This window comes from Rhea americana, unplaced genomic scaffold (assembly GCF_003343005.1).
Source record: "Rhea americana isolate MKP2758 unplaced genomic scaffold, rheAme1 scaffold_340, whole genome shotgun sequence".
Classification (NCBI taxonomy): domain Eukaryota; kingdom Metazoa; phylum Chordata; class Aves; order Rheiformes; family Rheidae; genus Rhea; species Rhea americana.
In genome coordinates, this window is record NW_028186469.1 from 371,116 (window position 1) to 388,211 (window position 17,096).

Below are 17,096 nucleotides of genomic sequence, written 5' to 3' on the forward strand. Positions count from 1 at the left end.
GCTAGAGCCCAGTAGTGCAAACTTGACAAGGACTCCACACCAAAGGGGCCCACTCAAAGCTAAATGTCGCATTGTATTTTTTTTCCCTTTTTCTGCGTTACTATTTTGTTGCTATTACCTGGAAGACTCCCCAGGTACAAAAATTCCAGCAAACAGGCTGCCAGAAAACTCAAATATCAGCAAAAATACTTCAGATTTTCTCTCCTTAAGTAAGCATGTTCCTAGTTCTGTAGAAAAACTCAGAGAAACTATCGCTATAAAGTGCTCTGTGACAAATACTGAAATTCTGATTACTGGAATGTTTCATCAGAATCAGTACTTGTGTCGGGAAGTATGATGGGAAGGAAGGAAATATGAGAGCTGCTATGTAACATCACATAACATATAGAAAGAAGAAAGCTTGAATGTGCACTGAGGACATGACAGAAACAAACAGTAATTTGACCTCAATGCTAGCTTGCAGTGCCTTGGATAAAGTTCTTTACCTGGGGTTTACAACCAGCTGGATATCTAGCTCTGAATTTCCTTCTGTAGGATTTAGAAGAACCATATGTTGCTTTTCACTACACCAAAAGTCTTATTTCACTTTAATTTAATAACTGCATAACTAAACTTCAGTCCACTAGTGCTTACTTCCTGTATTATTGCAGCCTTCAGGTTTTCTGAACACAGGCAACACAGCTCATTGTTTTGGATACTTTTTCAAGAAGGAAGGAAAAGGTTGCACAGGTCCAAAAATGTCTACAACAGAACTCAAACACAAGAGAACAGCTGACAAGGTACATGGACACAGCTTCCTCTTGTCAACATTACACGAGTTTCCACATAGAAGTAGCCAATTTGTACCCATGACTTTTGTGAACACCATGGAAAAGGTATTTTTTTTTTTTTTAAATAAAGATTTTAAACAGAACAGGGAAGTGATTCTCTAAGTATTTATAAGGAGTTCTTCTCAAATGCAAGGGGAAAAAATGAGAGAAATCACAAATATTTCATAGCTTTGTCTTGGCATTCTATTCTTTTGATTTTCTTTCTCCTGGTTTATTAACTGTAATAAAACTTAGTAAAGAAATTAGACTAGGTTTTGTCAAAGTATCTCAGGATAGAGTCTGTCAGATTTTTGGATGAACACCACCTGCTCATCTTTTGGGACAAAATCAACTCTCTGTGGTCTGCATTAGTCCTCTGGACTTTATCATAAAGTAGAGATGAAACATTTACTAGCACTGAAAATTTATGTTAAAGATAAGAAAGATTTCAAGAATTCAAACACTAAATTCACAAGAAAACCTTTTTTTCTCCAAATGACTCAAATGGCCTACTTTCCTTCCAATTAACCTGTCCCTCTGTACTTGCCCCAATTGTCTTTACACACACACAAGCCCAGAGCCGAACAGAATTCCCCACTGAAACCAAAACCAAAAGCTTCAGATGCCTAAAAATTGAATTCTAAAGCTGCAAATCCTCAGAATGTTGCTCTAACAATAAAGCATCCTTAAATATAGTTTTTTTAGATATTAAAGTTCTTCAGAGTCTAAATTAGCAATTCTGTGCTGTCCTAGCCTTAATAGGATCAAGTGATTTGACACTAGTGAGTACAAGAACTTGGAACTCCTCTACCTAATTCATTCTGTCCAAGAGCTCAACATAGCACACATTCTTAGTTCCTAACAAATTAAGGCTCCACATACTTTTACAGTAGCATAGTAGTTACATGGTGATAAGAGATCAGATTTGAATTTCCTGGCCATGAGCAAATGGCAAAAATGTTTTATTCCCCACTGATTGCTTTAGGATACAGTGAAGACCTCTGGAAGTGACTTAGCTTACTGTTTTTAAAATGGGAGGTAGGAGCCCTCAGCAGAAGTGCTTGGCTTCTAGAGAAAGTTCAAGGCTAGGGACCCAAAATGGAAGATGATCCTTTCTTGCACCTCTGATTGGAATACTTGAATTCTGAACATTTCTCAGGTTCCCTGTTAGTTGAAGGTCACAGTGAGCTGAATATGCTGAGTTTCTAATTAGCATCAAGTTCATTGTTGTGGAGCCCATTCTGACACAATAAACTTCAATACACTCTGCAGAGCTCCAGCAGATCATAGGATGTTCCACTTCAACACTTATGTGCCAAAAAACTAAGGCACCCACAACTTTGTCCCCCTCAGTGGATATTGCCCAACTTAAGCATGTGCAAGCACACCCAAAAGAGTAGCTGGAAAAGCAAAAAGCTCAACTTGCCATTTGGAGTCTCACACTCTGAAAGTTTGAGAAAATTGTAGTAATCCACGTTCAGACAACAAGTAGGTTATGCTGTTGSAGGTCATCCTCCCCAAACACTCCTCAATTCTCTCTGAATGCATTTGGTATTTATTTAATTTACACTTGTTCTTTACATGACCTAGGCAACTTAATGTAAAGCAAGAATAGACTCCTGCTACACTGATTACTGGCAAATAGAAGCTTGAGTTCAAACAGCACAACTTCCCCACAAAGCAGTCTGATTCAAAGATGATATTAACTAACAGTCCAAGATGAGCAGTTTCTCAACTTCTTCATTAAACAAGGTGATTTTCAGTTTGAAAATCTGCAAAATAGAAGCCTCCAAACTACATTTTGCATTAAAMGTTATACTTGCTGCTAAGATAGAGCAATTTGAAAATTCATTTAGTGGAAAATTGGGTTTTCATGATAAACAGGCTTTCATCTCATCTGCTGACAACACATTATACTCAGTATTCCCTGCAGGTTTTCTTCTTGGAAATGAAGAACTCACAATATGATCCCTACATATTCTGGGTAAACTTGCAGGTCATAGTGAGAACTTGCATTAACAAATCTGAAGCCCTGTATTTGGAAAGACTGATAGTACTAACACGGGATGCCCCACTAACCTAAAGCAAAGCCCTTCTTGAGTTTAATGTTCTGAAATATACTTCCTGAGTAGAAAGAATATACTTCCAAGGAGTCATTCTACGCCTATTTTTTAAGTTGTATTTCAACAACTTCCAACTAAGTGGTCTTTCAAAGGTCTTCTACACCAGGAGACTTAGGGGATGAGGCCCTAAATGGAATTACTTTTCAGAAATAAACTGGTCAGCAAATTATTTTAAAGACTGGTATGATGATGGAGGCATGGAGAGAGAGAGGCAGAGAGGGAGGCGCAGAGAGTGAGAGGGAAGCGCAGAGAGCGAGGGAGAGAGAGGGAGGCACAGAGAGAGGGAGAGAGACGGAGGCACAGAGAGAGGGAGAGAGGGAGGGAGGTGCAGAGAGAGAGAGAGAGGGAGGGAGGCACAGAGAGGGAGAGAGAGGGAGGGAGGCACAGAGAGGGAGAGAGAGGGAGGGAGGCACAGAGAGGGAGGGAGGGGGAGGGAGAGAGAGGGAGGTGCAGAGAGAGAGAGGGAGAGAGAAGGAGGCGCAGAGAGAGAGAGGCACAGAGAGAAGGACATGCAGAGAGAGAAACAATCTGAGCTCACCTATCTTTGTAGTTTATCACAGTATCAATAATAGCATTCATCTGTTTTGTCAGTTTAGGTGGGTTGGGTGACAACTTCTCTGCAGGAGGTCTGCCTCTTCTTTTCTTTGCCTTCTCTCCATCTTCTTTCCCAGAATCCTTATCCACATTTCTTCGTCTCTTTCGTTTTTTAAGCCGAACTTCCTCTTCCATTTCTTCCAAATTGCCGTCTTCAATTGCCTGACAACCATGGATTCAAACAACAGTATTTTTAAATAAAAGAAATACTTCAAAGAGAAGTAACAAGCTGTGTTTAAAAGCAACAGAAACACAACCCAACAAGATGTAGAGAATTCAACTCTCAATGCCTAGTTTATTTACAAATAAGAGTTGAAGAACTAATGGAGGTGCTGGCAATCAAAGAGCCACTACACTTTAATTAGTTGTAAGAATTCCACTACCACTAAAAAGAGGCACACTCTTCTGAACCTTCCACACCAAGTCACAATTTCATACACAATGAGGGCCTCTGGTATTGTGTCAGAAAGTGTGCAAGAGACACTAACTTGCTGACATCAGTGGCAGTTCTTGAGAATGTAGATACAAGTGAAATATAACACTGATGTTTATGCTTTCAAACAGGATAGCCTACACTGCTTGGCTTCCAATAAGGAAATCACATATAGTTCTTTTTGAACACAAACACACAGACAATTTATGTAGTAACACAGCAGGCTCATCCTCTCTTCCAAACAGTTGAAATGGCTTACAATTCGCCTAGGTTTTAAAATCACTTCTAGAATCTGTAATTTTCGTTCAGAATAGCAACTAACAAAGAGGCAGAAGCACTGACAGTACAGTGTTTTACAGTAAAAGGCACTCATGGGATGAGAAAAAAAAMCACACAGTGACAAACAATGAACACTAGTTTCAATTACCTGCAAACGAGCACTTTTAACCAGACCCAGCAGCACTATGCAGAGTGATAATAAAATTTCTGTAAAAACCAACTAGGAATAAAGGAAACCTGTTCATACACTGACTATTTTATCCATGCGATAAACCTAGAAGCTGAACTTTTTGTGCTTTGGGAAAATCAACAAAAGAAAAAAAATATTGGGTAATAAGAGAACTGAAATTGAAAAAATCTTAAAAATCTTAAAATCAGACTTTCTGATTAATGCTTTCTCAGAACATAACTGATGTTGGTATTTGTCCCTTTTGCCTCTCAATATTGCCTTGAGTACATGCAAATACTAATCAATCCTTTCTCATAGCTGAAAGAGCTCTAATCATAAGGCAATTACCTTCATTTCTCCACAGCACCAAACACGGCTAATATCTATGATCATGTGAGTATAACAATCTATTTAAAAAGAGTGATTACAGCCCAGACAATTTCTTTCACTTGTGTATAATGTCTCTTGAAAAACATTTTGTGAAGAAACCTGCTGCACAACACAAAACAACCTGGCATGTTAAAAACACCAGTGAGATTTCAAAATCTGTTTCCTATGCATTCTCCGATATGCAAATCCACAGACCAAACACGAACACAGAATCCTGAGGGACAGTCTGAAACTAGGCCTTAATAATCAAAAGACAATTTCCATCATGCTTCCACAGCATTCAGATAACCACTACGAAGGAGTGCTTGAGATCTGATGAGTTAAGAGGAAAAAGGAAGGAAAAAAAATCTGCACACAAATTCATTAATATTCATTTGGCTAAAGCAGGACACCCACTACACATCACTGCAGCTAGCAAAGAAATTTCTCTGCAAATCTTGGAAGCCAGAAATACTAATAATAAATACAGCATGCAAGGCTGTCAACAGTTAATGTCATTGCTCTCCTTAAGCACTCAGTTGTACACAGAAATACAGAGAACATCGGCTTTTGATGTGTTACACACCTACACATGCCTGTGATGTAGTCCTACTGAATCTTCAAGACGGCAATGAAAAAGGATATTTACCTTACCACTATCAGCAGGCCGGCTATCGGAAATCACAGTTAGTGGGGATAAAATTAACAAGCCAGCAAAGCAGCGAGCTGCTAGTCTCTTCATCAGCTGATCAGGAAAAAAAAGAGAGCTCGGGAAAGGCTATGTTTTCATATACGAGTAATTTTATTTTACCGAAAATTTAATACTGAAAGGATTGTGGATACTCAAATCTGCTGTTTCATTCTACCTACTACAAGGCCCGAAGCCTTCTTCCTTCAGCCAGCTTTAATATTGACAACTACTTATCATATTTCTCCCCTTGTTATTCCAGACACCCAGATTAGATATTTTGCTGGGCAGTTATTGATTCTTGTTAGCATTCTAATAGCAAAATCAGACAATTTTATGTATGCTTTTAAAACTAAAATAGATTGCATGCGTTTAAAAATGTTTATTACAGAAAATGAATATATTGCTCTGTAGTGAACAGATCAGGTTTCCATTATTGAAAATGTTAAACTACTCAAACTGAAAAGAAATAAAAAAATAAAGATGTGTTTTCCTTCAGAAAAATCAGTATTCACTCAATTCAAATATATTATATTTTTGTTTTCTTGCTAAATTGCCTTCCCTCCCCCCACCTCAATAACAGTGTTGTCACCAAACAGTACTAATACCGCATTTGAGAATACTGCATATAATTCTTGATTGGGGCATATATTATTTTGTGAGAAAAAGGCATAAAGAGGAAAGGTGAAGTATAAAGAATTTTTAATACTACATTTATGAACACAGCAAAAACGAAAAATAAAGAAAACTGAAAGCTACCCAATCTTCTACTCCTCAAATTAGTGACTAGTAGACAGCAAATTAATTTTAGCATACTGTTTATCAGTAAAAGAATATTAAAAGAAACTCATTACTTGGCTAGTAATGCATGAATTAATTACTAAACTTAGCTTTCAAATTTTATATGCATGCATGTGAACTCAATATTCCTTAAATTAAACTTCAGTGTCAGCACTAGAAAACCAGTATTACACAAACAGTAGACTAACTAGTTGTTAATATGACACCTAACTAACATTAGCTCTCAAATGGTGAATTTATCTCTTGGATACAAACAGTAATATTTAATATCAAGCTTACAATTTATGCTGCCACAGAAGATGGCTTAAAACTAGTTTATGTAAATCAAGTATCGGCAGAGATGTTAAACCTCTATACATGTATCTATACACATACAAATAGGTGTGTATATGTGTCATAGAAAATTAGGCTCATGAACAGTAAAACATTTATTAAACTAATTCATCTGACTGAGCTATTTGCTAGAAAAACTTACTATGGTAGGCCTGAAGTACCGCATCAAAAAGTTACCAGTAAGAGCATTTATACAAATCCCAGATGCAAATCTCCTGTTCCTAACAGATGACATGTTGCGCAAGAGTGTAAGACACAACGCAGACATCTCCCATGCTGAAATGCCTGCAGATTAGTCAGATGAATAGAAAGGCGGTCAAGGGAAATAGTATACAAATGAAAATTTAACACTTTCCTTCCTGTAAGAAAACAGGACAAAAGACTACAGTGAAGTTTGAAGTCTTTTTTTTATTTTGAAAGAGCTGTGTCCAATTTTGCAAAGGGTTGAGATTCTCCAAAAAGGCATAGGATATCTTCAGTTTCCAAGGAAATCAGTGGAAGTGTGAGGACTTAACATTAAAGTTTAGTACTGACAAAATCCTCCTGCTTTCCAAACCCTTGTTGCTGTGTTCTGAAAGTATGTATATAAGTGTATGTATGTATATACATTTAGCTAAAGACTTAAGACCATACAAGCTTCTCAAGACACCAGAATTTTAAAGAGTATATTGACCATAAAATGGAAGAAAACAAGCCTCTCTCCTCCAAAAAAACCCTCCAAGTTAAGCACAAACAAAAGTGGATTTTTCAGAAGGCAAGAGAAGTTGCTTTTGAAACAGTAGGCCTTCCTACTGCTACCTGCAAGTAAGTTTTCCTCATCATATAATTTCTCAGCCTTTTTGAGGTTAAGCCTTTTGAACCCCTTTCCCTCTGGACATCAGCGTCCAGTGCCTCTCCAACCTGTAAGTTAGAAAACATAGAGCTCTAGCAACTAACTTTTCCATGCAAACAGACTTGCTAACATGCTCATTATTCAACTTGGTGTTTTCACGGATGGTATAAAAACCCTAGGTAAACAACAAAGTTTTCTAATACTCTAAACAGAAATATAAACCCAACAATGCAGGGTTTCTTGAAGTATGAACTTCTCTTGGAACAAAGAGTATCTTATCTGGGCACTGTAACTCACCAAGAGGAACTAAATAGAGAATTTTGAAGCTGCTAAGCATTTAATCAAAAACAACATGTCAGCAATGCATAACTGAAGAGGTTATTTTTACAAAATGAAGTTCTCATTTACAAATTTGGAAGAAAAGAAAGAAGTAGAAGAACCCTGGAGAAATCTAATAATAAACATCAAAAGTAAATGTCATCTTTTTACCTGCTGTCAACAACACCTCTCTTCATCATCCTCCAAGTCCTGCACAGAGGTTCCAAAAAAAATTCCATTTTCTTCCTTCTATGCTCTACCTGAAATCCTATCCCTCTTTGTTTTACATTTTTGCTCATATCATTTCTGATGACTGATCCAAGTTGAAGTTCATCTTTTCCAAAAGTTCCTCCTCTTTAAAATCTAATTCTCCTTTTCAGTTTTTCAACACTGATCCTTGATGTCTGGGGCTGCTTATAACGTCCACACAGTTAAATCATTTGCTGGCTCACTACAGCTACTTCCCCTGCTCCACAATTGAATAGCTCTCGCGATGCTATAGTATATATGTCAGTACACTATTGACGAAGATTCTGAAGAAGAAAAACAGCAAAATGCTGCATACAAGGACAATCAGATAACACAAACACAAGATATTCTATCAATAGTTCAATGACTAAAAATCTGAAGGTATATACAAGGTTGGTATAGTCAAGGTCACTGAACTTCCTTTCCTTGTTGGACAGTATCACACAACAGATCGGCAAGGCTGATTTTCCTGGAGTTGTAAGTTAAAGTACAGTACACATTAAATTCTGTCAAAGGCAGAGAATTACGTGACACACCTAATTTCTCCTTGTCCTGTTGACCCAGTCTGCTCCAGAAAAAACTGATCAGAGACATTCAGATAAAGAAAATTCCAAATAAATGTTTTTCTTAGATATACTGAACTTCCACAAGATACGGAAAATGAATCCTTCAGCCAGATACTCAATTATCAGTGTTCCCACCTTCACATCACTAAAGTTTGTTTACTTTTGAGAGGTTAGGAGAAGGTAGACGGTTTTGTTTTGCATTTGAAAACTATGCACAGATGCCTAATTATTAGCATACAAACTTAAGGTGACTCTTTTTGTTGTTTGTTAAGGATAATAATAACGTACATGATGAACAACTTTTTCCTTGCATTTTGATTTAAAGACTAATGCCAAAATCTGATAGCACAATGCAAGTACATACTTACCATTAAAGAAGAATAGTCTCATCCAAAGCAATAGATTATTAAAAAAACTATTAAAAAAAGGTATCTATTTAAAATATTTTTAGGATCAAAATTTTTATCTTCACTGTGATGTTTCTGCTTTGATAAAAAAATTTCTGACACAATATCTATTTAATATGACAATTACTAAGTAAAGTATTATCTTGAGCCAGCACTGATAAATTTTATCCAAGTTAGAACAAACTACGTTGGCAACAACCTAAATTTTCTTTCATTCAAAAGTCAAACATGGTTAAAAATCAGTAATCCTCCCTCCCCCCAACGTCCCTAAACATAAGTAATAATTTTAAATGGGAATAGTCAAATCTCATTTTGCTCTTTGTGAGCTTTTCATAAACTTTGGCAACAGAAAGAATGAAGGGTACCTTAACCAGAAATATTGGAACCTACAGACTACCAAAAGAGTACAAGGAAAGGTAGATCAAGAGGGAGAAGAAAATGGGTGAGAAAAGGGAAAAATACTAGTTTTATCAGGCTGACTGTGAAGATTTGCAAGCCTTAGCCAACCCAAGCACTGGGGAAAASTGTACTCACTACAGTGAGACAAACAATGTTGATCTACCGTTATTCTGCAGTTCAACAGCAACTCAGCCACATTCTTAAAAGATCTACAGAACTATCTATAAGGGTCTTCTGTAGGTTTTCAGAAGTCAGTGTGATTCACCTCTCCCATTTTAAGTCCATTTGTGTGTTACATCTTCTTAGGAAGCCTTTACTTAAATAAACAGCTTCTTCACCCAATCTAATCTAAGCTGCAAGCAGAAGAAGGAGCAAAATATAGCCAAATCAGAAATTATGAGTATCAGCTTCTTACTCTTTATCACTGAACAGTCTTTTTTTACTCTCTCCCTCTGAAAAATCTGCATCATATATGGTACAGTTCTCATTATTTGGGAAAATATCCTGTTTCTAAACACAATGACGAAACTCTCATTCAAAACTGGAGGAGATATGTAATGGATTTGTGAAATACTGCATGTGAAAGTTACTACACAATAAATGTCACATTCTGAAAGAAATGTTATAATTGTTCTGAAATAGATGCCATCCTACATCGCATTGTTCAGAATCTTGATGACTCAGGGTGTAACCTACATCTGTTAAACAGACTGGAATTGGAAATATTTGCAGGAATTTTGGAAGTATGATTAGAAGCAAAATTTGTAGATTGCCTGAGATATAACTAATTTACAGATCTACACTGCAAGACTATCATCTATGTAAACATCACAGGCAAATTTACTGAAAAATATAAAGTTTACCATTTACAGACTTAGTTTTAAAAGAACGGTTTTCATCTCACTTGAGCCACCTTTTAAGACTCATTTAACTGAAGTGTTAAAAATTAATTTCAGTTTGCAATTCTAATTTGGAAGAATTAAATGATGACAAAACAGGAAATAACTATGATCAAGACAGTACAGTTTATTTGGAAAGATAATATAAACTTTTCTATGTATCCTTATTCTTCTATGTAGTTCAAAGAAAAAGATCAGTTACCTATGTGCATGCATTAAGACAATAGTCAGTTCATAAACTGCCATTTTTATGCATCTCAATTAGCTCATTACCCCATTTCTACAAGATTTACAATTAGCACTCAGAAGTCATCAGTAGTTATACTCTTCCTTGTTTACTTACACAAGCCTGAAGTCCAGGATGTAGTTTTAAGAATCTCTCAATAAGCCTGATAAGCACAGCAAATGTTTGTTTTCTCATGCCTACACATAGGAAAGATTTGCTACAGTAGAAATGGATGAGAGGAAATCCTCTCACACGAATTCAAGTAGGGAGTCTCTTACTTCACACTAAGAGATACTCTGTGCAAAATGGCTCTGACTGTAGACAGGTTTTTCTTGTTGTCTGTTGCAGTCTTTTGTTTTGTGAATCATCTATTACATGTGATTTTCAAGCAGGATAGCAAAACAGTTGATGGAAGATGCACGTTTCCTGGTTTCAGATTCACAGGTAATCCATCTTAAAGAAAAATCTAGTATGTCTGAAATGTCTCACTTTCTCCCATTTATCTTGCTCTGTAAGAGCATATGTTTGTTGTATAGACAGGATTCTGGATGCATGTAGTTTCTATTTTTTTCAGGGAAAAAGGGAAGGGCTTTTTTCCCCCTCTGCTTTTATCAGCATTTTCTCTCACACATATTCACAATTATGGTTCAGAAACAAGCTATTTTAGCAGTGTAGAGCAGATTGCGCTGACAAGGTATTGCAGGACAATGAGAACAGCCATCCTTTTTTCTTGACCAAGTATACTACCTTCCTAGTAGAGGAAGCAAGGAAAATTAATTCCTTGAAAAAATTACCTTTTCGGGGAGAGAGGGCAGAGTATCTTCCTCAYTTCTCTTAAATTTATTCCAAATAACAAAAATACAGTCAAGAGCACAACTCTTTCGTGTTGCACAATAGAAGATGTTCTGTCTTCTTGGAATCTTATAGTTTTGAAAGAAAGAAAAGGTAGTTTTGGCACAGTTTGTATTGCGGATTTCTCTTCCAGTTCTTTCCTCATTTGGAATAGACTACCTCCAAAATATATCTCTTACTGGTGAGACATACTATTCTGCTGCCCTTCAGAGACGCAATTTTTCATTCATTTTTAGTATTTTGTTATTAGAGATTATTAATTAGTTTAGGGCTTAAGAAAAATGTTTAAGGTAGTTTAGTAGCATTTCTGGTAACGATTACATCACATTGAGGCTCACAGACAAATATCTCAAAGCAGCGGAAACAAATCACATTGAAGTCATGAACAGACTCAACAATAAAGACTCCCCAAAACAGGAATTCTACAAGATTCCAAGGACTTACTGTTTTCTAATCAGGTAAGACCACAGTTTGCTTTCCAGGGGAGACCATACATAAAACCAGAAACTCATTTACACAGTCACTACTAAATGTTTTTGTAGGATAGCTTCTCTTCCCACTCTTGAGATAAATACTCCCTCTTAGGGTTCACCATGTCTTTCACCAAATAATGTTGCATTTGTTTTACCTAATGGTTCCCATATTAATGGTGGCCTTTGGTTACTTAGCCTCACTGAATGTTAATTTAGCTTTCTTCATTTGAATAATGGGATTGTTTTCATGCAGGTTTACCAAAAATGAAATACCTCTGTTTTAAAAACGAAGTAGCTCTGTTTTAGAGAAAAACTGAAATCTTCACTTTGCAATGTTATTTGCCCTGGCAGACTGGTAGTGTGTCTAGTATTTTACACATCACAACATTAAATACTTGAGAGAAACTTCTCATGTTTGATTTTGTTAATTATGAGTAAATTCTCAAAATTCATTCCTTCAGAATGAGAATTACAGAATGATTTTTTGATTTTTTTTTCCAAGTTTTCAGGTATAAATTAGCTTTGCATCATCCAGACAGCACTGCCCCCTTTCTGATTTTGAGATTTTACTAATTAAATCAGAAAATACTGGCATAAAGACAGAGCATATGCTCTCACCAGCTCAGACTCTTGGAAAGATCGTGCAGTCTTAGCTCCTTCCTAGACACTATTTGCTTGCAATATACCTTGCTATGGTCAGGCTATGGAAGAGCTAATTTTAGAGACAAAAACCAGCACATTTTTAGTTATAGATGCTGCATCTATAGTAAAAATAACCTTTGGCTTTGTAAACTTGAAGCACTGGTAAAGTTAAGTAGACAGTACCAATTCGGATTCTACAGCACACAGAACAGCTAGATATCACATCTGAATAGGCAATTTCCTAATCAGAGTATGCTGCCTTTTCTTCTACTACAGAAAGAACACAACTGGACCCTATAGAACAAAGGAATGATTACATAGAGCACAAAGGAATGAATGGGAAAACACTCATTTCTAGTCTCATCTCTAGCCTTAGAATTAACTGAATTATTTAGCATTCAAGTTAACAGACATCCAGTGACACTAATTTTTCAGAAAAATTATTAAACGTACTTTGTCCTCTTTTGATCTATAAACTGAGTTACCAAATACTTCTCCTATTTTACAGGTGGGTATAAATCTTATGAGCACCCTGAAACACCACCATTTTTAATGGTACAATATAGGATGCATATAGGACAATGTGCTATAATGAGTGAAGCAGCACTCCTGTGTACTGTCAAGCTAAACCCAACTTCTGCCAACGAAGTGATACCATTAAGTACTTACTTTCATATGTTCTCTTTCTTCCTCATATTTGAGCATTTTAACACTTTCTTAAACAAGTGGTTTTTTATTCCAATTATAAAACGTGCAAGATAACCAAGGGGAAGCAAAAAAGAGAAAATTAATTAAAAACAAAACAAAGTTTCTASAAAAAAAATAGCTACAAAAAAGAACAGGTTTCAGAGACCTTTACGGTTTCATTACATTTTTTACCGGATGTTCATAAGGATCTCTTGCATCCACTTATTTAGATGAACTGGCCTAGGAATTTTTCCAKGAGCAAGGCAAATCTGTTGTAGAGATTTTTACCTATTAATATTGGCATTAGCAGCTGTTATAAGTGGGAAGTATGCAATATGAGAGGGTATGAAATGAGAAAATGTATAGCAAAAGTATGATTATTCCCTTGCTGTGTAGAAAAAAGGAAAAATTTAATTTAAATAAATAATTATGTTCAAAGAACAAATGCTAGCGCAGATAGGAGGTTCCTGTAAGAGAATCCCAATATAATTTTTAAAAACTTGGAGGAATTTAGAAGAAGATAGTGGCATGAACTAAAACTAAGTCATACACTGGACAACTCACTGGGAAAAGCTATATTATATATTAAGTAAATTTAGAGAAGAAAATAAAATAAAAAACTATCTATATTTTTAATGTATTTTATATTCAAACAATATTTTGCAAGGCTAACCTCTAGCAGTGATGCAGTGATGCTGTGAAAACACGAGTTCCATGTTTTCAGGATGCTGCTATAATCATTAGGCTGTTGCAGAATTTACAGTAGATTTTGATCCATTAATGTGAATGTTATAGCCTAAAAGAAAAAAAAATCTAACATGAATAGTATCTGTCTAGAAGGACTTCTTAGTCTTCCAGGAAAAATTACATAATAGTATTTGCTCTTTGGACTATGTAAGCAAGACTCACTGAAAAATACAAAGAAATCTCCTGTAAAGGCACAGAAGCTAAAAGGAACTGAAGTTTCTCTGCAGAAGAGAGGATACAATATAAGCACACATATGAAAAAATAAAACGAGGCTGTAAGCAGCAACGAAGTACTACGACTCTGAGTCCAAAATCCACCTATTTTATTAAGTTACCAGATTTAACTGAAATGTATATCTAGTACACTAACCCATAATCTGTAACTTTCTAAATTTAATAGTTTCAGATTACAGAATGAAATTATAGGGTTATGACTACTAGAAAGCTTTTAAATATTCTTCCATTTTTAAAAACAGAAATCTATTCCTGAGTTAAGGAAACATACCACTCTACTCATTGAACAGAACACTTTAGGATGACCCAAGAAATTAATTGCTTACAGCTTTCCACTTATGACATGTCCAAAGATGGGGTCAATTGTTTTTGAGATGTCCAAGTATGAAACTTAACAGTTCTTTCATACTTGTTAAGTTAGTACTTCTTTTCTTTTTTACACATTAGGAGAGACAAACTTTCCTTTCGTTCAAGTTGTTGTAGGCCAGCCGTTTTTCTATACAGTTGCTCTGTTGAGCCAGTAGAACAGCTTGACAGACTGTGCAGGACAAACAACCCATCAGAATAATTGCTTTTGCCTGTCATGCTTGCTACACAGAAAACAAAGGGTGTGAAGATTCCTATTACCTGTTGCAGTCTGCCAACAAGATACGTCACTTTACACCTGCAATCTCAGAATTTGCTCCTGATGACAAGGTGAAAAATTAAGTGTTTCTTGCCTCCCTCACTCTCCACTCCATTCCAGACTGAGTACTTTGGCCAAAACATATGCTTAGAAAAGTATGGGCAACTTCTTATCCATGCTGTAAATGCAAATTAGCACAGGAAACTTTACAACTACTATTCAAAATTCTGATAAATGACTAAAGATTCCAGTCTACCGTATAAGACCAATCACTGTTACTATCAGGGCTGTTAGTATCTCAGAAAAAAATACAACCCAGTGGACACCAAATATTAAATGTTTGCTTATTCTCCTTCAGATGCCGAAAGTCCCTAGGGACAGAAAGGTTTAAAAATTTTAATGCGAATTTTCTTTTTTGGGGGTGAGTTTTGTGCATTTTTAAAAATTTGTTTCAGTTTCAATTTGGTAACTGATTTTAGTATTTTCTTTCCATATGAAGACTAGCTCAGGCATACTAACTGCAGTGTCTGCTTCATGCAAAATTTTGAATGAAAAGTCAACAATAATATAATAATTAGAGTCTGAAACGCAGAGTTTTAATATAGGGTTAGCAAGATATATAAACTTGTCAGGTAAGTATAGCCTTTTCAAAGGAAATGCAGTTTATTTTAGCCTAATGTTCTCAATAATACTATTCACATTTTTTAAAAACATGAAAGGATGTTTACATGATGCCATTATTTTAATGTTTTCTAAAGAAAAAAAGAATCTTATGAAAGTATGGCATGATGTCTTACTGATTGATATTTTTCTAGAATAGCTGTTTAGTTTTCCTGCCTTCAGGTCTTCTACATATAAGAACAGTTTCTGAAACACTAGAATTTACTGAGAATAATTTACAAACATAAAAGCATTTCAAAGCATTTGGGTAGCCCTCAGTAGCGATCAATTGTACTTCCAGATTCTCAATGACAAACTAAGCTGTGTATCAGGTTTGAACGTTTTCTTTATAAACAAACAAATCCATCTTGCCAGAAAAGAGAATGAAAAGTATAAGCTAGATGCATTTGAATTCCCATTCATACATTCAAAGCCACAGAAGCTCCCTTCCTCATTGGTTTCAATTTCATTCCACTTTAAAAGTAGTCATAATAGTCTCACTCCTTTTTCTTTTTTTAAATAGGTTCTAAACTGAATTTCCTGAAAGGGACTCAGAAGATATTGCACACGAACATAAAAACAACTTGGCTCCACRTGGACTTAAAGCTATTGGTCAGCAATGCTTCCTTCCTCAACACCCTGGTAGCAAAATCAAAATCAGGCAAAGGATATAGTATTTTGCACTTCCCCATTTCCTGATGGTAAGCAGTGCCATTTCTAACTTCCTAATCCTTCAAGAAATCAGTTTTCAAACGCTTAAAACTGACAAGGCATCACCTCACACATTAGAAAAGGGTGCTAGTGACTAGGACATCCTGAAAAGTCATTGGTCATGAAATGGCCAACATCCTGGGATCCGTGAACTTTCTAAGTGCAGAGTGACAAAGTTTCTGCAATGTGCTTTCCCCTCTAAAGCTTAACAAATTCAATCAGATCAGCAGTTCAGTATTACAGAGCACATAGTTTGGAACAGAATACCATCAAGCGCCCTGGGTATATACTTACTTAATTCAGCTATTAAATAGGTTTAGTAGCACCTCAGGAAACTTTGCAACTGTAACCAGAAAAGGTATGAAGGAATAAGGAAGAAAGGGAAAACAAGTGGGAAAGAATTACGAGCATGAACTTACACATTTAGCATACATATACATTACACATACATATACATAACATAATGGTTACATACAGTAACCACTAGATGACAAATGAAGCTAAAACAAATACTGAAGATAATGAAGATATTCAACATAGCTACTTCATTATCTTATAAGTCTAACGTAAGATTGAATTGAGTCCATGATCACAGTTTACAAAACAGTTCTTTTGAATTATCTTAACACTGATACTAAAAGCATCAGTGCAAAAATGCCTCAGAAAACACAAACCTAAAGTAAAAAAACTTTTTATAATTTTTGTCAAGTTGTAGTGACAAGCTGGCCCAACATTTTCTACCTCGGATGCTAGCGCTGCCTTTTACCAGACTATAAAAGTTAGTGTGTAAATTCAAAAAGTTTTATGAAGTTCCAATTGATGAGAAAGTAGTTAAAGCAGTGTAAACTGCTACTGACTTTCTTCCATTTAAGTCAGATTGAGTAATTGCAGATTAAATGCTAGAATTTCACTTCACATTTTTAAATCAGCAAAATAAGTAGTCCACAATAGTTGGGTTTGGTGTATCTGTA

At 35.8% G+C, this 17,096-nt stretch overlaps 1 protein-coding gene across 7 annotated transcripts in view; it reads right to left on the reverse strand.

The window, feature by feature from the left end:
• SMARCA2 (SWI/SNF related BAF chromatin remodeling complex subunit ATPase 2) overlaps positions 1-17,096 on the reverse strand; it is a 108,526-nt gene that overhangs the window by 15,137 nt on the left and 76,293 nt on the right. For all 7 annotated transcript variants that reach the window (XM_085311431.1, XM_085311430.1, XM_085311425.1 and 4 more), the window contains one exon: positions 3,471-3,688. In XM_085311431.1, the coding sequence (XP_085167557.1) occupies positions 3,471-3,688 (218 nt within the window). The remainder of the gene's footprint in view (positions 1-3,470; positions 3,689-17,096) is intronic.